This window comes from Myotis daubentonii, chromosome 2, assembly GCF_963259705.1.
Source record: "Myotis daubentonii chromosome 2, mMyoDau2.1, whole genome shotgun sequence".
NCBI lineage: Eukaryota > Metazoa > Chordata > Mammalia > Chiroptera > Vespertilionidae > Myotis > Myotis daubentonii.
Window position 1 is genome coordinate 38443025 of NC_081841.1, and position 24517 is coordinate 38467541.

The 24517-nt window shown below is 43.5% G+C and overlaps 1 protein-coding gene across 3 annotated transcripts in view; it reads right to left on the reverse strand.

Moving 5' to 3' along the window:
* Window positions 1-24517, reverse strand: part of TMTC1 (transmembrane O-mannosyltransferase targeting cadherins 1) — a 241855-nt gene that overhangs the window by 55271 nt on the left and 162067 nt on the right. For all 3 annotated transcript variants that reach the window (XM_059682472.1, XM_059682471.1, XM_059682470.1), the window contains 2 exons: window positions 22718-22885; window positions 12342-12455 (listed from right to left, as the gene is read on the reverse strand). In XM_059682472.1, the coding sequence (XP_059538455.1) occupies window positions 12342-12455; window positions 22718-22885 (282 nt within the window). The remainder of the gene's footprint in view (window positions 1-12341; window positions 12456-22717; window positions 22886-24517) is intronic.

A 24517-nucleotide genomic window follows, 5' to 3' on the forward strand; every position in this document is an offset into this window, starting at 1 on the left:
CGTTGCTTAACCAGTGTGTCCTGAGTTTATTTGCCTATGTCATCCTCCCTTCCCTACTCCCTCACTGACCAACTATGAATATCCCTCAGAACTAGTAATGTTAAGATGACACTCTAGGTAATGCTTCTCTTGACTGACAAGGAATAGAATCAATTCAAATGAATGTTACACCCTCTTAAAGCTTAAAAGCCCTAATTATTCACAATGACTTTGAAGGCTATAGGGAAAGTTGTATTATAAGAGGAAGTTGGGGGAAAGAAAACATCTCAGGCCAGACAAGGGCTGTTGTTTGCTTCTCTTTGGTGACTTCTTAATTAGCAAAGACAACACCAGAGTCTCTGCTACAGCCCCTCACACCCAATCTCCCAGTTTCTGAGGCATGGTGTCTGGTGCTCTCTCTGAGATGACCCTACAGGGTATCAGAGCTATGATGAGAGGCAAAAATAAAATGCTCTTGTATCCCCCCCATTCACTCCATGCCCAGAAATCTCCTGGGAAGCTTGTGTCTAGCAGTTATTTTGGAAGTGGATATGGAGAGCACATTATAGCCAGGGCTCAAATTCTTCCAAAGAAACTTTTTTTTTTTTTTTTTTTTTTTTTTATGTTGAGCAAAGCTCTGTGATTGCCAGATGATTTAAGAGTTGTCCATTGAAGCCCTAACCGGTTTGGCTCAGTGGATAGAGCGTCGGCCTGCGGACTGAAAGGTCCCAGGTTCGATTCTGGTCAAGGGCATGTACCTTGGTTTCCGGCAACATCCCCAGTAGGGGGTGTGCAGGAGGCAGCTGATCAATGTTTCTCTCTCTCTCATCGATGTTTCTAACTCTCTATCCCTCTCCCTTCCTCTCTGTAAAAAAAAAAAAATCAATAAAATATATTAAAAAAAAGAGTTGTCCAGTGAACATGGTGAGAGTAATTCTCATTGTTTCCCAGATGACAAAGTGATATGTCTGTCTGTCTGTCTGTCTCTCTCTCTCTCTCTCTCTCTCTCTCTCCCTTCCTTTCTGAAATCAATAAAACAAAATATATTTTTAAAAAGCATCCCAGGATATCTGCCTCCACAGGAGAGGTAATTTCATAAAACGTGATCTTTCCCTTGTTTCTTTAGGCTTTGGAGCTACCAAAATAAATGCCTGAGGTGAAAGCACAAACTATGGAAAAGGATGGTCTACATTCAGTAAGAGCTTCCATCGTGGGCTCACTTCTGTGTCAAAGTTCTGGTCTGCGCCAAGCAGCTAGCTGGCCTCTCCAGCTGGTCCTCAGCCCTTCTTTCCTGACGTTTTATTCACTCAGGACCCCACTGCCATTTAAATGAATGGCATGCACTTTCAAAGGTCACCAACTACAAAAATGTTTTTTTTTTCTCTCTCTCCCTCTTTTTTTTTGTCAAATCAGAAACCAAATGTAAGTCTGTACTGAACTCTCAAAATGAGAACCAAGTGGTGAGAAGGAAAGTAAAAGCCTTTAGTATGGCTTGTGCTCCAAGGCTGCAGAACCATGAGGCTTAGGAAAAGAGGCTCCATGTTAATTACCAGAGTCTCAACCCTTCCAACGGAAGGACTGCTGGCACGTCTGGTGATTTACTGAAGCTATTACCATGCACAGCCCTCCACCTGGAAAATGAATAGCTGTTGTTCATTCCTGGTAATAGTAAGGGTCTTCTCGCAATACCTCGTCTCACTGGTTATCTGATTAGGTTCACCTCATCACAAAAAAGTACTGCATTATTTATGAAACAAAGCTGAATTCATTAAAAGGATTCTTTAACAGCCAGGTCAGGAAAAAAAATATCACTTTTTATTTTTATATAGTTGTAGATATTTTCTTAAAACAGAGAGTCTTCTCTTATGTACTGAAGACCTATGCAAGAACACGACTTATTTTGTGTGTTTACTTCTTAAATTAACTTGTATTTGAATTCACTTGGGTCTAATATGTCAATCCTGAGTTCTCTAGGGGGAGTTTTCTATTGAAAAGGTGAATAAATTTAAGAGATGTCTATGTAGCTACATCAATTGTCAGAATAAATTAAGCCCATCTGGACTTTGACTTCTGCCGGTATGTTTTACATAAGTTCTGTTAGTGACCATTCCCTTCTCCAACTAAAAACAACCACAACAAAAGCGCCACTGAACTGCAGCACAGTGGTCATTGTTGGGCCTGCTTAAAAAAACAAAAAAATTTTTTATGATTTTTAGAGAGAAAGGAAGACAAAGGAAGAAAGAGAAATATCTATGTGAGAGAGAAACATTAACTGACTGCCTCCCGCACACCCCTACCAGGGATCGAGCTGACAACCCAGGCATGTGCCCTGATCAAAATTGAGCCAGCAGCTTTTTGGTGCACGGGATGATGCCCAAACAACTGAGCCACACCAGCCAGGGCAGGCTTCCTTTTTAAAAATCAATGTAACTGGACTTTCTTTCTCATAACTTTATTCACCATATGCATTGTTTATGGGGACTCTCTCACTATTTCTTTACTATTTTTATTTCAATCAGTTAAAATTTTTAAAATTTATTGTACAGAAAAAATGTTATATTGTCAAATAGTTATGTGCTATAAGAAAGTTTATTTTTTCCTCTTTAAAAAAGAACTCTAGGTACAGAGATACAGTTCCATGAACTAAAGATTATTTTTCAATTATTAATTTATATTTGTAATAAACACATATCCATTTGAGCATTTAAAGCATTCTTGATTTTTATCAATTGGCAGAATTAAGGAAGTAGATAGTTAAGAACATTAGCATTCCCCTCCATTCCCAGTCCTCTTATCTGGGAAGAATGAACATCAATAGCATGTTAACAGGAACAGTAGCCTAAGTGGAAAACAGAAGAAAATGGGTCCCCAAAGACCTAGTATGTATTCATGGCACTTTTTTACATTTTAGAGGGCTTTTACATACATTATCTCACTTAACCTCCCTTGTTCTCTAAGTAAAATTATTGTATAATTTTACAGTTAAGGAAAGGGATGCTGGGAAAAATTAAGTAAATAATAGATTATTAAAACACAAAGAAGTATCTCAGAAGTCCTGTGTTCTTTATTGAAAAAAAAATTTTCTTACTGATTTCAGAGAGGACGAGAGAGAGAAATAGAAACATCAATGATAAGAGAGAATCATTGATTGGCTGCCTCTTGCATGCCACATGGGTTCATGGGTTGATGGAGCCCACATGGGTTCATGGGTTGATGCTCAACCACTGAGCCACAGGGGCCAGGCCCTTGTGTTAGTGTAAAGAAGGCAGATGGTTCCTATAGGTCTATTTTCCCAAACAATATGTGAGTCATTTCACCATCAGCAAATACATATAAATTAAAGCTTGCATTTTGAATAAGTTATCTTTTTGTTTCCTTGACCAATCCATTCAACTGTGATCTTACAGGAACTATACTGTTCAGTGACAGAAGTAAAATAAACTTGGGAGACATAGTTACAGAAATTTTATTCAATGAAAAACTGTTTCTCCTGCCATACAAAATAATCATAGTGTCTCTGAGAAGCACAGTATTATGCAAAGCAATCCACGATCAACAATACTCAGTGCATAAGACAGATACATGTACTCTCTGATCCACTATTCTCAAGCTTTAACCACTACTAAAGATATGAGACGTATAGGACTAATTTTTGGTTTTACATTTTCTTTTAGTATTTTACTTTAAATTTTGTACAATCTGCTCAAAATTTCATCATTTGACTACCTTTTAATTCATTTCATTGTTTTAAGTCATATTATATCATGTGCTCAAATTTGCAATTTCATTTCAGAATATACACACCCTGATTTATTTTTTTAAAGGACTAGCGTTTATGCGAAGATGAGGATTTTTTAAAATATATTTTATTGATTTTTTACAGAGAGGAAGGGAGAGGGATAGAGAGTCAGAAACATCGATGAGAGAGAAACATCGACCAGCTGCCTCCTGCACACCCCCAACTGGGGATGTGCCTGCAACCAAGGTACATGCCCTTGACCAGAATCGAATCTGGGACCTTTCAGTCAGCAGGCCGATGCTCTATCCACTGAGCCAAACCGGTTACGGCCACCCTGATTTATTTATCTGATTCTCGTTCCACACATTATTTTATTTTAGGTTAACTATGCTAAGGACAGATATTTATTTTCTATTTCCTTTTGAGAAGAAATAAAAAGAATCCAAAAGAAAAACCTGACTGGGAAAAAATTCAACCATGAAACCTAAATTTCACTGGACTAGAAAATATCCAAAGTAAACTTCATTTCAGGAGTCTGCAACATATTTTCAACCATAATTAGTCTCTGGCATTGCTAAGTGCCTGGTTCCTTCATGTTATAAAATCTGAATCATCATGTCAGTAATTGCACCTGGATGACATTGATTATTTATTCGTTTGCTTCTTTAATTGTGTGACATCACCATTAACACCCAGCAATTGTCTTCCCAGTTTCTTTTTACAATGCAATCCTTCTGGTCCATTGCAGACCCGCCTTGGAAAAACCCCTCAGCTGAGATTTAGGGAAATGGGATGCACTCTTCATGAGGGGCCAGCCAAATGATCTGACCTCTCACAATGGGTGACCTTCAGCAGGATTCTGAAAGACTCCGCCCAATTGATTTTCTAAGACAATTTAGAGTAAAACCATGCTCTCCGATATCCTCAGGAAATGAGTCATTTTAAATGGCTGACAATTTCCTGATTCCTGAGTATTTACTTCTAGAGGTTGGGAAATGTACTGAATTAACTACTTCTCTGCTTTTTTAAGTTGAAAATGATGAACATAATTTAGCCTTTCTCAGAGACTTGGGGTGATCATGGCGGACTTCGGTTTCTGTGCCAGATGGATGGGAAATTCCTTTGGTGGAGTGGAAAAATAACTCTGTGTGGAAGCAGAAGCCATAGGTGACTTTCTAGCTGTCTGATTTTGAATGCATGTCTGTGCTTTAGTTTTCTTTCTCTGAAACAATAAGGTTAATAACATATTGACCTTCTGTGAGAACAAATCAGCTTTTATGTGAACAATGAGCTAGTGGCTATGAAAATACCCATCATCGTACCTATGACACTGCATCCATTTAAGGTTTTGGGTCAGCTGCAGGACCTCTGGGTGGTTTCACTTGGCTCCCTCCATAGCCCTAATGAACCCATGCCAGGCTGAAGCTGCCAGCTCTCCTTCTCTCATATGGATAACTTAGCCTCCAAAAAATCATTCTCTCCATTGCTGTTCATGGCCTTTGACTTGCTCCCATCAGTCCAAATAACATCCATTATTTCTTCATCGCTAACCCAGGGAACACTCAAGTCATCTTGTATCCATCTGTTTCCCCCATACCATGGGTTCTCAGATGTGAAGGACGGGTGACCTTCTCCATTTGAAGAATGTAGGAATGTTCTTTGTCAAACACTCACTCCGAAGCCTGTCAGTCCTTCACCCTCTGAAGCAAATGGTCCCACAGGCACCAGAGCAATTTCCTCCAAGCCTTTTTGATATGCTCGACACCAAATGGAATTTCAGACACGTGCAATTTTAACAACTGCATCCAAGATTATAAAGGGGATTCAAAGTCCTCTGTGACAGATCAATGCGCTTCTGGAATCCTTACTGTCATCACAGTTCATAGCATGAATAATACTGATTATTGGATCAACTTAGAAAAAAGAGAGTGAGGTGCAGGAAAAGGGTACCATATTCCTAACCAATAACTACCAACCAAGGAGATCATGAGGAGTGGGGAGGAAAGGGGATGCATTTCCCTGATAGGCATGTTAGGAATTGGGGTCACCACTGGTATACAATGGGCAGGAACTAGGAGAATTAAACATCTTGCAATGCATAGGATTGTCCTGCATAATGAAGTTGTTTCAACTAAACTGTTGACCACCCTCCCAGTGAGAAACATGGCTTATCTTTATGGAGGTGTCCTCTGAACCTAAGGGGCCTGTGAGAGAGATTTTATGCATTATATTAATTCAGTTTTTCTTTCAACAAACATTCATTGAGTATCTACAATGTGCCAGGCCTTCTGCTAATGGCCCACATTAGAGTGTGACCAATGCAGTAGGAAAAAATGAAGCAAAGAAGGGAAATAGGGTATATTGGGGGTGGCTACACTTTTTTTTAATCCTCATGGGAAGACATGTTTAGAGAGAGGAAAAGGGAGAGAGAGACAGAAAGAGAGAGAGAGAGAGAGAGAGAGAGAGAGAGAGAGACCCTCCACACACGCCATGACCAGGATGGATCCCATAGTTCAGGCATGTGACCCAACTGGGAATCGAACCAACAACCTTTCTGTTCACAGAACTACACTTAATCAACTGAGCCACTCTGGCCTGGTGTGGCTGCACTTTTAAGAAGGGTGACCAGGAAGGCCTTATGGAAAATGACATTATGTGAGGAATCCTGAAGGAAGGGAGGGAAGCAGACATTTAGAGAAGAGAAAGTGTTGTGGGAAGAGGAAATGACAAATACAGAGTCCCTGAAATAGGAATGTAATGTGACTGGTGTGTGCCTGACTGGGGTGTGTCTGGAGCACTATGTAGCTAGAGTTGAGCGAGCAAGAATAGTAGGAGGCGCGGTCTCAGCAGGAAGGTGGCCAGGACTTGCAGGGGCTTTGAGTTTCCCGATGAATGAGATGGGAGCCAGCAATGTTCTGAGCATGGACTGCTATGAATGGAACATCCCTGTGGCTACTGTGCTGAGAACAGTCTGAAGGGAGTGGGGGCGGGGTGAAAATGCAGAGACCAGAGACTATTACAGTAATCTAGGTGAGAGGTGATGGGTACTGCATGTGGACAGAAGTGGTCAGATTTTGGATATATTAATAACATTGACTGAGTTTATTATTGCCAGGTATTTAGACATTGCTTTCAGCCTTTTGTATGAATTGTTTTGTACTATTCCAACCCAGAGGTAGGTAATACCACTATTCTAATTTTAACAGAAAATCTAAGTGATTTTCTATATTGACATATAGAAAAATCATAAATTAAGCTGGTGTGTAGTGGATGCTGTCTTGCACCACCCAGAGGCCCTATTCAAGTGTGAGGCACGTATTCCCTAGCTGCTGACAGCTCACACTTCTTCCCTGGGCATTGCTCTCAGCCTCGAGAGTTGCCTCACTCAAGACTCCCCTCTCTGCCTGGGGGCAGGGATTAGTTTTAAGGGGGTATAAAGGTTCCAGCTCCTGTCCATTCAGGAGGACTCCGAGGGGTTTTCCAGAGCTCCTGTGGGATCGACTGAAGCCTCCTAGTAATTGCACTGCACCTCAACTCTCTCTGTACCTCTTGCTTCCCTGGCTTTCTTACTTGGTGCTTCAGAGAACATTCCTGAATAAACATACTGCACGCAAATCTCTGCCTCCCATTGTTTCCTGGGGAATCACAAAAGAGACAGAGAGGGCAGTATAAATTATGGAACTTCCATTTGGAAATTTAGTCCATAGTATGTCCACAATGTGACCAAAATTCTGTCTTTTGTCTGCATGAAGTATACTTAACTTCTTCAATTAATGAATAAAACTGCGGGACTTAACATATATGTGTGTATATATGTATATATTTATACTTCTGTAAGTGAAAATACCACACCAGCAGAAGAAAGCATCTCCTTTTCTTCAACCTGGCTAGCAAAGACATTGGAATTTTAATTCTTTCCAGAGACACATGGCAGCTGGTATCCAAGGCCACCTGCCGTCAGTAGAGTTATTTCAAATGCTCACTAAAACAGGCTGTGTAAAGAAAGACTTTTTACATATACCCTGATTTTTAAAAGATGCTCAAACCCCACCAGTTTTATAGATAGCATTTTGCAAAGGATTTATAATAAAGTAATCTTATTGATATACTCAGGACATCAGTGAACAGTGGGGCACAGTTAGATTTCTCTAGACTCTAATGATATGGCATTTCTTCAATACTCATTCTTTTATGACTTCCCATTTCCACATACATTTATCGTAGTCTAATGGGATCTCCCTGCCAAGTTCCAGTTACCCACATAGGAGGAAATACAAAGGACGATACCAATGGGCACTACTCTCATGACAAGTCTTTACTTCATGCGTTAAAAAATTCCAATAAGAAGTCTATTTTTTCCCAGGCGTTAACTAGTTAAAAGCAAGTGTAGATTTCTTGTGTCCAGGGGCATTAAAAGCACATTCCTTCCCTTTTAGTTATGCCCATAGAAAAGAACCTGCTCAGGAACTTCAACCCCCTTTGAAAATAGTTTTCTCTCCCTTCAGATTTTCTGTTTAAAACATCAATAACAGATATATTAGGAGTGGGCAAGGCGGCTCTAAGGGACCCAGGGCTGGCCCAGAACAACTTGAGCACCCCCAGGGCAAGGCATTGCATCTCCCGCATGATAGGGTTATGGGGGGGGGGAGGGGTGGAATCTTAAAATGATTTATTGTGTATTTCATGTTGAAAGCATATTTGTGAAAATAAAATAGTTGTTTGAGTGACTGAGGGGATCATAGCCCTTTTATCAGGATGGAATCCTATACATATGGCTGGTATCCAAGCACCTGGAACACATCAGCAGACCTGGGTGTGGCCAGGCATTATGCTAGTAGGGTGGGAGGAAGACAGCATCTAGGTGAACAAATGTTCAGCAGAATCTGTGGAGAGACCTTCCTGACCCACCTGGACAAAGACAAACTCTACTCTCATTCCTGGCTGCAGGATTCCTGATGATCCATCCATTTTAGCCAACCAGTAATCCAGTCATGTCTGGAATTTAAATACAAGATGAAAAAAATAGATTCCATGACTCTATCACCTAGTGCAAACTCTTTTAAAACAGCCTCTAATTATGTCATCAGATTCCCAGATGTTCTCTGTAAAACATATCAGTGGATATCCACAACTTAACTTTCTCTGTAAGCCTGGGCCCTTTTGCTCCGTGGGCTGAGCTGCATGACTGCTCTATTGTGTTTATTAACAAAATTATTCCAGTTGAAGCTTTTATTGCAATTGTACAATATAATAAAATATTTTTCAAACTGATAAAATGTAAATATAAATAAGAGAGTTGCTATTTCCATTAAAACTAAGCAAATACTCTGAAAGTACTTAAAAAAGAGAAGCTGTTCAAAAAATTGCCATTGAGTTAGACATGTGAGATCATTGTAAAAGACTGGAGGAGTATAATTAGAAAATTCTCAAATAGACTTAAAATTTTTATTCCACTTTAAAGTATCGAAACTGATCATCATAGAAGTGAATTATGGGTGTGGTTTTACAGCTTCTAATCAGCAGACTCTTACTCAGAGGAAAGGACTTGGCTTGACAGTAGTAGATTGGTGAACAGATGTAGATGTGAAATTTTGGGGTACAATATAAAATTTGAGAGCATGCATAAATTGTTTTAAAACTCTTCACCTTTAACAGACCTTTTAAGCTAATCAACAATGCACTGGCCAAGTACACATTCAGTGTCTTCTACACTTCATCCAGGCAGGGCCACCATCTCTCCATTGGGATTTATGGGATGAGGCATTTCGTGGGAGAGCTGAGATATTGGGCAATCTCTAGCCTTTCTATTTCCATAAAATAACGCGTCAAGGCAGAAACCTTCCCCAGGGTAACGCAATGGTCAGAAAGCACTGGAGCTACCTGGCAGATCCACCAGGGGTCTTCTGATTCTCCAGAAAACAGAATCGCAAGCCTTACAGAACCCAGACTAGGCACAGACATGAGAGCTGCCCCTCACTCAAAGCAAAACTGATACTTGTGTTAGGAAAGGGTCCTGACATTTTTCTTTGATGATGTGGATCTTAATCTGAATCTATAAACTCAGCTGTAGCATTTTCCTGGGGAGATTTCCCTTGTACTCCAGAAATACTTCTACATGGTTAAAAAAAAATAGAATAAAGCTTAAAAGAAGCAGAATAATCATGTGATATAGAATTACTAATCTAATATAGTGCTATTTTTAGAACTGCACGCCAGCCAAAAAGATATTGGTATTGACACAACCCTAATGACTAATTTCACCATTCCCACTGGGATCTACATAGTCAGTACAACAGGAATGAGTAACTGTTGGGCCTGATTTCAGATAATATCACCTTCAACCCTGCATCTCTCCTAATCATTCTCTTTCTTGCAGTGTGCAAATATGGAAAACATCAGATACATTGAAGTTGAAACAGAGGTGGAACAGTTGGGAGGGGGAGGAATTCCTGTCTCAGCAACTCCCGCAAAGAAATAGCAATATCAAAATAAGGGCTTTCTTCTAGTAATGAACAGTCCTAGTATTTTCATTTTCTAACACACAGTGACAATTTATTTAAATTATAAAACACACACAGCTAGGTTATTGTGGCTTAGCGGTTGAGCACAGACCTAGGAACCAAGAGGCCACCGATTCCGATTCTGGTTCAGGTACATGCCTGGGTTTCAGGCTCCATCTCCATTTGGGGGTGTGCAAGAGATAGCCAATGGATGATGTTTCTCTCTCATCAGTGTTTCTATCTTTCTACTCCTCTCCCTTCCTCTGTCTCTAAACACACACACACACACACACACCAAAAAATACCCACATCTGTTGAAAATTCACCACAGAGGTATCCACACAAAAATAATGATACTTTATTTTAGATCAGAAGTATTTTTGAACCTGGTCTGAGAGAGCGAAATGTTTCACTAATTACTATGCGGTATATTTACTGCTTTCACTGTTTTTCCTCATTTCTCAAGGGACATGTTTCTTCCAGAAGCACAGTTGCTGAACATTTATTTTTATTGTTTCATGGGAGAGAAGGCGAAGTACCCAACTGGCTACTATAATTCAGTAAAATCACCTGCCAGAGAATTTACTTAACTTATACCTTTGCCCCAAGCTGTGCTTCAGGGTCTGCCATATTTTCCTGTGCGAACTTGAGAGAAAATAGTCCGTTAGAATAAAACAAATTTAAAAAGATACCGATACACTTCCCTCCAATCAATATTTTTCACACAAACTTACTGCTCTTTTCTTTCCTTCAAGAGTGCCAGCTAAAATCATGAAATGCCAATTGTTAAAGCCAAAACACACTTTATGTGTATCCTTGAAGGAATATGCCTTTTTAAAAAGGACATTTCCTCATTGCCAAAGTGATACATGTTCATTGTAAATATCTGGAGCACAAAAGAATGTTAAAAAAATTTAAACCATAATCTTACCAGCCCATGATAAGCATCGTAAACATTTGGGTAAACTGCCTTCCAGTGAAAGAATATCATTCCTTAACATTTTAAAAGCTATCTTCTACTCCTTAATAAAAACGTCTATTCCTCAATAAAAAGCTCTGTTACAAGTATTCTTCCATAACCTAACGTTTCTTGTAATCTTTGGGAAAGTATTTGACAGCGAACTTGATGCGACAGTTGAAAATGCTTGCTATACTGAATATTAAGTAACAGGTCCTAAAATCTAACAGATGTTGACTGCTGAACAACACACTTGAGCAGAACACTGTTCAAAGGGATACTTTTAAAAAATCAGGTCGGTTACTTTAAGAATGACAATTTCAATCTGAGCTTTGAGTCAATAGAGTTGGCGTTTCAGTCAAATATATTTGTTTGGTTTGCATATTTTAAGTATGTCCTAAGATGGAACAGGAACAGAAAATTCGACCAGATGTGAGTCAATCTGTGGGGGCATGGAAAACTCTTCAGGAAGCTTCGGTGAGTCCCCTGGGATTCAGTAAAAGAGAGGATGCGCCTTGCTCTATTTTGCCCACAGTTGGAGAGTCTGAGGCTGTGTTAGCTATCACATCTCCACAGGTTCCAGGATAAATATGTTCATTATCTGGGACCTTTTGGAGAAGACCGTTTTGAAAGCCAGAGTTGCAATTTTCAAGAGTACTTAAGAGCATTACAGACTGTTGCTGGTAATTTAGAACTTGAATTTTTAGTTTCTCTTAAAGTCATACATCAAGCCATATTTGGTATACTCAAATGTCTTCATATAAATCCTTTCAGACAGTCAGAAGCCTAGAGTAGGGACAATTCATCAGAGTAAATATCCTGAGAACTTACAAGTATATTTTTGACAACCAACTCCAGTTTGCCTGTGTGTGTGTGTGTGTGTGTGTGTGTGTGTGTGTGTTCAACTGAGCATCACTTCATTTTGCAATGTGTAGCAGTGAAATTTTTACAAGACAGCATTGAGATAAGAGCAAGGTAGAGTTACCACACTAATAACAGATTTGAACACTGAGCCATCAGACTCAGAATCCAAGGTCTGTACCACTTCCAAGGAGATGTTCATTGTCATGAGAAAGAAACTAACCCCCCACATGCTCAGAGGGGTGAGTGAAATACAGGACCTGAAAGGCACAACAGCTACAACCATATGGTACATGGTGCTTACTTGAGGGCCGTTCTGTAGTGGTAGATTGCTTCTCTGTTCCGACCTTGATCCTTCAGGAAATTTGCGTAGTTGTAGTGAACCTTGGCATTATGGGGCAGAGTTTGAACTCCAGACCTAGAATTAATTAAAAAAAAAAAAAGAGCAACAAAAGAGTACTGCTTAGGAATGTTGTCCTTCATATCTATCCTATCTAATAGAAGAGAAACATGGTAATTAGCTGTACCTCCGCTACGCTTCCCATTGGCTAATCAGGGTGATATGCAAATTAACTTCCAGCCAAGATGGCGGCCGGCAGACAGGCAGCTTGAAGCAAACATGAGGCTTGCTTGCTTCAGTGACAGAGGACTCCAACGTTCCCTGCCTGCCGCTGCCGGCCTCTGAGCTTGCAGTTTGAAACATTGTTACAAATATAGAAGCTAAACAAAACCCCAGAAACCTGCTTTCAGCCAGCCGGGCTTCAGCCAGCAGGACTGCAACATTGTTTCAATTATAGAACAAACGTAGATCCCTGCTTTCAGCCAGCTGGGATCTCAGAGCTGGAGTTGAAACAGTGTTTCGATTATAGAACCCAAACAAACCAGATACCTGCTTTCAGCAGCCGAGGCCTAAGAGCTGGAGCCAAGCCTCAGAGCTAAAGCTGGCCCAGAATAAAAAAGAAAGAAAAAAAGGAGCGGTTGGGAGCTTTAGTCACCCACCGGCCTGAAAACAGCCCTCAGCCCCTCACCCAGGCTGGCCAGGCACCCAAGCGGGACCCCCACCCTGATCCAGGACACCCTTCAGGGCAAACCAGCCGGCCCCCACCCGTGCACCAGGCCTCTATCCTATATAGTAAAAGGGTAATATGCCTCCCAGCACCGGGATCAGCCGCAACCTCCCCATCGACCCTGCCTTGAGTGTGACGGGGGCGGTGCCCCAAACCCCCAATAGGCCCTACCCTGAGCATGACTGAGGGTGGCATCGCAACCTCCCGATCCGCCCTGCTCTGTGCATGACGGGGGGTGGCGCCCCAACTCCCCAATGGGCTCTGCTCTGAGCCAGACCAGGGGCTGCACCAAGGGATTGGGCCTGCCCTCTGCCACCTGGGAGCAGACCTAAGCCAGCAGGTTGTTATCTCCCGAGGGGTCCCAGACTGCGAGAGGGCACAGGCCGGGCTGTGGGACCCCCCGAGTGCACAAATTTTTGTGCACCGGGCCTCTAGTCTACACTAATAAAAGAGAAAAATGGTAATTGGCGTATGACGATACCCTTTTCATTGGCTAATCAGGGCTATATGCAAATTAACTGCCAACTATGATTGGCAGTTAACTGCCAACTAAGATTGGCAGTTAACTGCCAACAAGATGGCGGTTAATTTGCATATGTAGGCACAATGCAGGGAGGCGAAAGGGAAAGCAGGAAGAAGCCCCCTGCCACTGACAGTGATCGGAAACCCAGGGGGGAGCTAAGAGCTGGGGGGCAGGGCAAAGGCGGCCCTGGGGCCGCCTTTGCCCAGCCCCCCAGCCATGATCGGAGAATCAGGTGCCTTTGCCGCCCTGGCCAGTGATAGCAGGAAGTAGGGGTGGAGCCAGCGATGGGAGCTGGGCATGGTCGAAGCTGGCAGTCCCGGGAGCTAGGGGTCCCTTGCCTGGGCCTAAAGCGGAGCCCACGATCGCGGGGCCGCTGCAGCTGTGGGTCCCCGCTGCCCGAGCCGACGCCTCAGCCAGAGGCGTTAGGCCTGGGCAGGGGCGGAGCCTGCAACCACGGGGAGCTGGGGGTCCCCTGCCCAGGCCTGACACCTCTGCCGGAGGCCTCAGGCCTGGTCAAGGGGCCGATCTGGTGATTGGTGATCGGAGGGTGATGAGGGTCAACTCCTCTGGCCGAGGCATCAGGCCTGGGCAGGAGGCTGAGCTGGGGATTGTGGGGATATGATGGTCCCCTTGCCCAGGCCTGAAGCCTGGGTCAGAGGCGTCAGGCTTGGGCGGGGGGTGGAGGAAGCGATCAGAGGGAGATGGGGGTCCCCTGTCCAGGCATGATTCCTGGGCCAGAGGCCTCAGGCCTGGGCGGGGGCCAGAGCCAGTGATCGAGGGGAGATGGGGGTCCCCTGTCCAATCCTGACACCTCTGGTGGAGGCGTCAGGCCTGGGCAAGGGGCCGATCAGGTGATCAGAGGGTGATGGGGGTCTACGCCTCTGGCTGAGGCATCAGGCCTGGGCAAGGGGCAGAGCCAGCAATCGGAGGGGTCTAGGGGTCCCCTGTCCAGGCCTGATGCCTGGGCCAGAGGCATCAGGCCTGGGCTGGGGGCAGAACCAGTGATGGGGGGAAATGAGGGTCCCCTGCCCAGGCCTGACACCTCTGTCAGAGGCGTTGGGCCTGGGCAAGGGGCCGATCCTGCGATTGGAGGGTGATGGGGGTCAATGCCTGAGGGCTCCCAGTATGTGAGAGTGGGCAGGCTGGGCTGAGGGACACCCCCCCCACACACACCCAGTGCATGAATTTCATGCACCGGGCCCCTAGTCTATATAATAAAGAGGTAATATGCTAATTTGTCCATTACGGTGTCCCAATCACGACCAGTCTGTGGGCAGGGCCAGGGGTGGGGACTTCTGCCCCCAGCGCTAATGTCACACTGCCTGCGGGTGTCCCCGTTCAGCACTGGTATGACTCTGCGGGGGAAGAGGGGCTGGGCTTGACAGGGAACTCAGGCCACGCCCCCTGCTCCAGCTCTGGGCGGGGAGACTTCAGGCTGTGCCCCTTACCCCAGTTCCAGGCAGGGAGACCTCAGACTGCACCCCCCGCCCGGCACTGGGCCGGGGGACCCCAGGCTGTGCCTCTCAGCCACAGGGCTTGAAGGGCTACCTCAGGCCGCACCCCCCGCCCAGCGGGTCTTGACAGGGGACCTCAGGCCATGCCCCCCACCCTGGAGCCAGGCTGGGAGACCTCAGACTGTGCCCCCTTCCCCGGTGCCAGGTCAGGGGATCTCAGGCTGTGCCCCCTACCCGGTGGGGCTTGACAGGGCCCTCAGACCACACCCCACACCTGGCAGGGCTTGTCAGGGACCTCAGGCCACACCCCTTGCCCCAGCGCTGGGCTGGGGGACCTGAGACTGTGTCCACCGACCTGGAGAGGCTTGACGGTGTGGGTGGGGCTGTTCGGGTCTGGGTCTCCTGTGTTTTCCAAGCACATGAAGGAAGTGGGTGGGGACTTGACCCTAGGTCCTGAGGTATACCCCAGACTCTGACAGGAGGAAGATTTTATATACATTTTACTAATTTTCTTTCATCTCTGACACTTCTATTATAGATATAGGGCAAATAGCAATATTAAAATATCTCTTCTCATTAATTCTCTTTTAATGTGCACAAATTTCATGCACTGGGCCACTAGTATGTATATATATTTGCAAGCCTAATGTGCAAATTGTCCCCTCGGGCAGGAGTTCAACCGACCAGACTGATTGTTCACTATGATGTGTGCTGCCCACTAGGGGGCGGTGCGGAATGAAAGAAGGCCCTGCTGGCAACTGGTAGCCAGGGAAGGGAGGCCCTAGCCAGCAGCTGGCAGCTGCTAGGGACCCTACCCATGCATGAATTTTGTGCACTGAGCCTCTAGTTTATATATATATATTTTAAACCCTCAGCTGAGGATATGTTTTTATTGATTTTTCGAGAGAAAAGAAGGAAGAGAGAGAGAAACATCTCATCACTGTGAGAAATGTCAATAGGCTGCCTCTAATACGAGCCCCAAATAGGGATCGAACCTACAACCCAGGTATGTGCTCTGATTGGGAATCAAACCAACAACCTTTTGGTATAAGAGATGATGATCCAAAGTACTGAGCCACATGGCCAGGGGGCAGTTTCCTTCATATTCTACTCACAGTTTCATGACCCTGCATTTGAAGTGTCCATTGCACCCTTTAAAGTCAAGTCTTCCACAATTTGTGAATTATATGAGTTAGTAAACATGCTTCGATAGAAAACAATGAAGGCAGTGCATAGTGGCCCACAACTAAACAGTAATGCTAACTGCACCTGAAGCAGTGGTGGCAGGACATGGAGATGGGTGAATGGCTGGAGAACAACCCTGCATGCTCAGGTTAATTCAATTTGTTCCTTCTTTGCTTCTTGCATCCACCTATAGACTTCCTTTAAAAAATTGAGATTATCTATATTATTCATTATAGGAGGAATGAATGTGGATTGGCCTCCCTACTAAATTTTATTGAAAATTAACATTTATCATGGACTAAGTCTGATATTTTTTAAAATAAATGCCCCACCCATGTGCCTCAGTGGTTGAGCATCTACTCATGCACCAAGAGGACACAGGTTCAATTCCCAGTCAGGGTACATGCCCAGGTGGCGGGCTTGATCCCAAGTAGCCATTGTGCAGGAGGCAGCTGATCAATAATTTTCTCATCATTGATATTTCTATCTCTCTCTTCCTCTCCCTTCCTCTCTGAAATCAATAAAATATATTTTAAATTTTTTTTAAAAAAGGTAGGTAGGATTTTTTTGGGATGAGGGGTGAGGCTGAAAATATGGACCATAAATTCACATCAGGAACAGTTGGCATCCTGATCTACTTCCCTCCCTGCACATCCAGGTGACTTTTTTCAATGATGCTCTCGCTCCCCCAGCAGAAGGCAGTTTACTCTCTGCAAAGGCTGCATCAGAGAGACCCTCACTCAGGAACAACAGGGCCAGTTGAAGTTTTGGGGGAGAACTGCTCCTCAAAGGTAGATTAAGTGAAATCTGTATTCTGAACATTGCGGATCCCCCAGTTCCTTCCCCACGGAAAGCTCTCTGAATGCTGCAGCAGGACTGGTCCCCCAGGGAGGAACTGGAGGAATCCTCTGCTCTCAGTGGAAAGATTTACAAAGGCTGACCTTCAGCGGGTGCTCCAGGGAAACCATCCGTTTCCTTCCCCCACCCCTGTGGTGAGGCCCCCCAGCTGACACACAGAGCTAGGATTTTAACATAATATTTAAAAGGAATATTACCCAAGTGAATTTAGTCACAGGGGCATGATCTGGGTTAGTGTGAGAGTAATGGCTTAAAAAAAAATCCAATTTCTTTCCAGGAAAATTTCTTATTTTTCTACCCAGAACTAAACAGTACATGGTAACAGGTTTTATCTATCTATCTATCTATCTATCTATCTATTATTTTTAATATTTTATTGATTTCAGAGAGGAAGGGAGAGGTAGAGAGAGATAGAAATATCAATGATGAGAGAGAATCATGGATTGGTTGCCTCCTGCACACCCCTTAATGGGGATGAGTCAACAACCTGGGCATGTGCCCTTGACTGAAACTGAACCCATGACCCTTCAGTCCTCAGGCCAACGCTCTATTCACTGAGCCAAACCAGCTAGGGTGGTAACAGGTAGGTTTTAAAGAGAACTTCAATTTCAGCATGAGTATTACTGGCCTATTTACTGGGACAGAGCCTTCCCTGTGTGATCAGCATAGTTGCTCTAATTTACGTTGCACCAACTGAGGAACAGACAATTAAGCCTCTGGGATCAAGTTCCTGGATGAGATCAGTGCACTGTTCAATGATGGCGAGAGGAAGTAGTAATATTCATAACAAGCAAGCAGCTGTGGGTGGAGCAACTGAATCCTAACAACACACATTTTCCCATTGTTGCTGTTGACCTTTATGTTCTCTTTGTGGTTTTGTTATTGTTGTTGTTGTGTTTTTTCAGCCTTTCATTTTGCAATGAACATTTTGTTTTTTTGTTTTTAAAAAAGGCAAATAAACAATTGGCCAAGGGAAAAACTTTCCATGTTGCTATCCCTGGCCAGGTTGCTCTTCCCTCGGGGTCAGACTCCTCAGTCTGTTTTCTTGGTGCTATGATTGAGTACTCACAACTGTTTTAAAGGAAACATACATCTTTACACATATTTACTCCACAAGGAAATGTAGTGTCCATAAATCATATGGCTGGGTCCCAAACCCTATTAATAATCACAATAATGATTATGAAAAATCTCCCTTTCAACTCAGGATCTTAATTCATGCACTTTGTATTTCTCCCTCACATCCTTCATTTGCAGAAACTTGAAAAAATAACAGAAATAACAACAAAAAAAGACCACTTCTATATAGAGTATATCTCCAAGTTTATAGAGCATCAATTTGTTTTGTTGGCATGACTGAACAATAGGTCAGGAGAACCATCCGCAAATTCCTGATTAGATAATAATCTCTCTCTTTTTTTTAAAGAGTGGTGTTCAGCCAAAGGTTAACAGGAAAGATTAAGAAGAAATCGTCATTCTCCTCAGTTTTGACCTTGCTTTAACCTGAGGCTTCGCAATGCCACGCGTAGTATGGCCAATACTTAAGGAATGCTCATTTTGAATCAAGCACCCATTTCCATGGATGATTTCATTTTATCCCTTCAACAACCTATCAGATGGGTAGTATTAATGTGCTTTCTATATCATAGATGAGAAAATTGAAGTTAAGAGGTATTAAGACCTCTTTCTAAGGTTAGAGACCTAGTAAGTAGTTGAGCAGAGATTTCAATCAAGTTTAATATATGGTCAGAATCATTCATGAATGGTACCACAAGAGACTAGTAACTTTAGACTTATATGATCACAACATTTATATCATTGGTAAGCAAACTATGGCTGTGTGGACCACAGATACGTCAATGTGCTGTCAACCTATTGTCCTTTTGGTTTCTTTCCTGAGACAAAGGCAGAGTGGAATGGATGCAAAAGAGTATACAAGGCTCACCAAGCCTAAAATATTTACTATCTGGCCCTTTACAAAAATATTTGCCAGCCCTGGTTTACATTATATGTCCTGAAAAGTCAACTGATCTCTATGGCTCAGTAATTCAGAGGGGAGGAAAGAAAAATGTGTTTCCTACATAGGGGGAGGATGATCTAGGCCAGACAATCTTAATCGGTGGTCTATGACCACGTACACAGTTCATGAATGGGGTTCAGAGGGGGAGAGACAGAAACATTAATGATGAGAGAGAGTCATTGATCGGCTGCCTCTTGCACACTCCACACTGGGGATTGAGCCTACAACTCGGACATGTGCCTTCACTGGGAATCAAACTGTGACGTCCTGGTTCATAGGTCAATGCTCAATCACTGAGCCATACTGGCTGGACTGATTCTTTATATATTGTCAAGAAAAACCACCCCACATAATTAGTGAGGCCTCAATGAGACCATATGTCTTAATGATGCTCAACGGATTTATTGTTTGGAACAGAGGAGAATACTGAAATAGGGCCTCTGCCAAGGACACCAGCTTATGTAGAACCATTGCAAGGTTTTCTTACTCAATTCAGCCACCTCTTTGTTTTCTGGCCATTATGGCTCATTTAGGTTTTTCTCATCCTTCCATACTCAGCTCAGGACTGCAAGAGAACAGTCCTTGAAGGCCTGGGGTGGTCTTGGTCATCTGCCTGCACTTACAGTGTCTTGCATCTACTTCTGTTTACGGCTTGCTACACTGTATCAAAATAGGCTCACACATCTGACACCCATGGCGACTTCTGGCTTCTCTACAGTCAATTTCTTTTTTTTTTTTTTTTTTAAATATATTTTATTGATTTTTTTACAGAGAATAAGGGAGAGGGACAGAGAGTTAGAAACATCGATGAGAGAGATCGATCAGCTGCCTCCTGCACGCCCCCCACTGGGGATGTGCCCGCAACCAAGGTACATGCCCTTGACCGGAATCGAACCCGCGACCCCTCAGTCCGCAGGCCGACGCTCTATCCACTGAGCCAAACCGGTTCGGCTCTACAGTCAATTTCTACCCCCCCCCCATCCTAGAATACACTGGATAATAAGAATCTGAAAACCTCACATGGTGTTTACCATATGCCAGACACTGTCTTATGCATATTTCACATACTTTTTTTTTCACACTTCATTCAGGAGATTAACACTATCATGATTCTCAAATTTAAAATGAAGAAATGAAGGCATGGAGTGGTTCAGTATCTTGCCCAAAATCACACAGCTATTAAATGGGGGAACTTGGAGTGGAGCCAGGAAGCTGACCTCCAGACCCCACACTCAACCACTAACCTTGTCTTAAAGTTTCTCTAAGCACATATGTGGAATAAACATACTAAAACATATGTGTTTTAGTAACCAACTATTCACTTACTACATGCTTCCATGTAAAAGAACAGAAGCTTCTGGATGTAAGGTCAATGAACATTTTGCTTTTCTTTTCTTTTTTATTTAAAACTACTGGCATTAACTGTGGAGGGCTCGAACACTAGCTTATTACTCTTGAAATAAACTGCTGCCTGCCAAAATCCATTCCCCAAGCTGCTCTGATTGAGCGGTAAAAATCATTAGGAGACACAACCACCATTAGTATCTTTATCCAAGGAAAGGATTTAACACAGGGCAGAACCATTTTTAAGTTTCTCATTAAAGCACTCACTACTGAGTGCTTTAGAAAAAAAAAGAAAGAAAAAAAAAAGAAAGAAAAAAAAAAGAAAGAAAAGCCAACAGTTATATTCCTGAACTTCAATGCCCTTGTGTTTGCAGAATGGCCTCAGCCCTGGGTAGTAAGAGGGAACAAGCCTACTGTGTGTAAGAACTGCACTGAAGGTGGAGGGTATGACAGAGACTAAAAAGAATCTGACAACTAAACATGAAAAAAAAAAATTCTTAAAAAAAAAAATCAAATCCACACAAAACACCTTACATGGCAGCAGGTCCCTACAGTATCCATTGAAAGAATGATGATGGCAATGATAATGAAGATAATGATATAGCAGTAATAAGTAAGCTAATAACACATACATTCCAGATTAATTTTTCTATTAAAAAGTTAAATTGCTAAGTTGTAAGGTCAGATCTATTATTTTAAAACAGTAGAAGAGTGCAGTGAAAATTTGTCTTGTTTGTTCACTCATTCATTTACTCATTCATTCACTCATTCTTGGCAGCCCAGAGTCTGTGCCCCTCCTACAGTACTTGGATTTCCTGTGGGGAATTCTCTCCTGTCTCCCTTTGTGAGGTCTCAGTGGAGCCCTGAGGTGCTCTGCCCACCGTAATTTGCCTCAGGGAAGTCAGAGGGGCTTCTCTGGCCAGGTCGGTCATCCCAGTGCCCTGTGAGGACGTGGGGTAGGCATGTGACTTAGGCTCAAGCTCAGCCGGAGGACTTTATTTTCCCAGGACTTGGATGTGAAACAAGAAAAAACTGGTGTAAGTTTACCCATTCATTCCCGAGGGTGCACCTGTGCTCAGGACAGGCTATCCGGATGCCCGTTCCCTGTTGGCTACATGCCAGCTTCTTCACTGCCCATCATTCTGGGCACGTTTTTTTTTTTTTTAAAATGTATTTTATTGATTTTTTTACAGAGAGGAAGGGAGAGGGACAGAGAGCTAGAAACATCGATGAGAGAGAAACATGGATCAGCTGCCTCCCGCACACCCCCCACCGGGGATGTGCCCGCAACCAAGGCACACGGCCCCGACCGGAATGGAACCTGGGACCCTTGAATCCGCAGGCCGATGCTCTATCCACTGAGCCAAACCGGTCACGGCCTGGGCACGTTTTATGCTCTTCCAATATTTACCCTTTTTTTCCCAAGTGACCCCCATTCTGTTCCAGTTATTTGCCTCAGAAGAATAAGTGGTGGCTACCAGCTGAGCAGGGAACCAAGTGAAAACCATGTTGACCGAACTGGCCAACTGTGTCCTAGGCCAGGATAGGAGACTGGAGAAACACTGTGGGAGGCCACGTGTGGCAGTGATAGGGGAGCAAAGGTGAAGGCCGCCAACACTACGGCACTAGGGAGACAGACTAAGCCCAGGAGCAGAGTGTGATGAGCTACAGCCCCAAAGAATGTTTATACTTTATGACAAGTTTAGGGCTATATGTTGACATTGTTATATCCAGAAGCAGCTTCCACATGAAAACTTACTGGGAGATAAAACAGTCTTTAATTTCCTCATTCATCATAATGTTTAAAATAAAGCAGCCAGATCACAAATCACAACGTAATATTCTTATATATTTGAAGAAAACGCATTGCATTTCTCTTCCTTCTTGTCACATGCTTATCTTTCCCATTCACTGGAAAAGATATTAGGCTCATTTCCTTGTATTTAGATCTCATTTTACAGCCCTGCTCATCATTAAGACCCAAAAACCTTCCCACGAGCCTTATTTTCATAAATTCACTTAGCACGAGCTTCTGCTAAACTTTATATACCCTTTACAAAAATCAAAGTTAAAACAAAAACAAATAACACCTTCCGTTGAAAACTTTATCAAAAAAAATTTCTGGATCAATAAATATTGCTAGACCCATGTTAGCTCATTTGTTTCGAAACAAGTCTATAAGCAAAAGAATGAATGGGAAGAGATCACTCTTATACCATCAAATCATACCTGAAGAGGGACTCTCTTGACAGCCAGATTTCATTCTGCTTTACAGTTTTCCAAGAGAAAAGCAGCAGCAGCAGCACAGTGGACACGGTCAGGGTGGTGGCTCCACATCGATTTAGCCAAGTGCAGAGCTTGCTCAGTCCATGCACAAAAAGGATGCAGTAGCCCATGCTGGAAAACAGGGTAGGGGGGAGGCAGGGTTACTTTGGGGGTGCAATGGCATCCCCCTGAGCATTCCATCCCATATAACTAATTTTCAAATGAAGCTTGTCCTGTGATAGAGAAACAACAAATATAAACACCCCTGTCTTATACAACCTCTACATGTCAGTCCTTTAACAGGCACTCAGGACACTGGCAAGTTCCTTGGCATTAGTGTGGAGATCCAAACTGCCTTGGATCTCAGCAGCCCAGGCCTCATGACAAGCCCCTCATGCATGTTCTTGGGTCCTGAATTGTTGGGATCCAGCCCCAGCAGGTCCAGGGGTTCCCAACGTTCTACAGTTCCTTGTTTCTTATCTGACCTTTGCCAAAAATCCTGTCTCTATTTAGTTCTGTTGATTTTAATCTTGTCTAGGTTAATCTTTGTGTTCCATTACAAGGGCTATTCCAAGGTCACTGCTCTACTGATAGGCTACAAGGAAGTGACTGAAGGAGATTATCCTACCCAGTAAAGGTTATGTCCTCCCAGCCTTGCTGCTTGCCTTCCCTGGGACTGCCCTGTGTTGGTGGGTCTCTAGGGGTATAGGCTTTGGTGCCTTCCCTGGTGGGCAGACCCCTGGGGATGTGGGCCCAACAAGTCCCAAATTTATTGCCAACAGTCTTAGTCCAAGTTCTTCATACATGGTATTTCTGTAACACTAGGGGGTTAACTCCAGGGAAAAATCCCTACCTGGGGAAACAACCTTTCTCAGGGAGGTGGTCCTGGTTAAAACACATAGCGCTAGGAGGGGGAAGCAAACATATGCCATATACGCCAGGTCCCTTGAAACATAAGCTATGCAGATGTTTCTTCCCTGCAGCGACTGTGTCAAGCAGCAAGGGTGGACTGGCTTCCAGCAAATTCCCCCATTTTTATTTTTTAAGTGACAGCGCGTGTAAATCAGCGGCCACCTCTCGGATTGGGTTGTTGAAGACTCGGAAGAAGACTTGTTTGTGACTTTGCCAACAGGTCAGTCCGAGGCTTAATCCTATATCGGCTCCCCACACTGAATGGACTCTTTGACCCTTGACCCCTCATGTTACTGGCACTGTGCGGCACTGCTGGCACCATGTGTCCAAATGTGGACTCTAGGCTACAGCAAGTCCCATCACAGCTTTGTGGGAGACAGTCCCAGGAGCTCCCTCTCAGGTCCTGGGAAGGATGCTGTACACCGAGGCCATTGGTCTCTCTCTCCAGGGATGCGACCCCTAGGATGTCTCCTCTCTGGCCAGTCAAGTCCTTAAGCTGAAGGAAAATCTACCCACAGGCCAACTCATGAGCCTCGTAGTTTGGAGCTTATCACAGACAAGCTGTATGGATATGATTCTCTTGCTGAGGCTGGCTTGGTTTCCAAACAGACATGAAGAGTCCCTTACGTTATGAGAGTGGAATTTCGGCATGCTGAAATCATGTCGCTAAACACCTTTGACCTGGACAGAACGTGGTTCCTAACATCATCTACGCACCCACAGGGATGCTGCTTGTGTGCTGACTGGCCTCAGAAAAACACAAGCATTGAGTTGTACACATTATTGCTGTGTGCACTTCAGTCAAAATTCACTTCATTCTAAAGATTATAACAACAGGTTATTACAGAATTT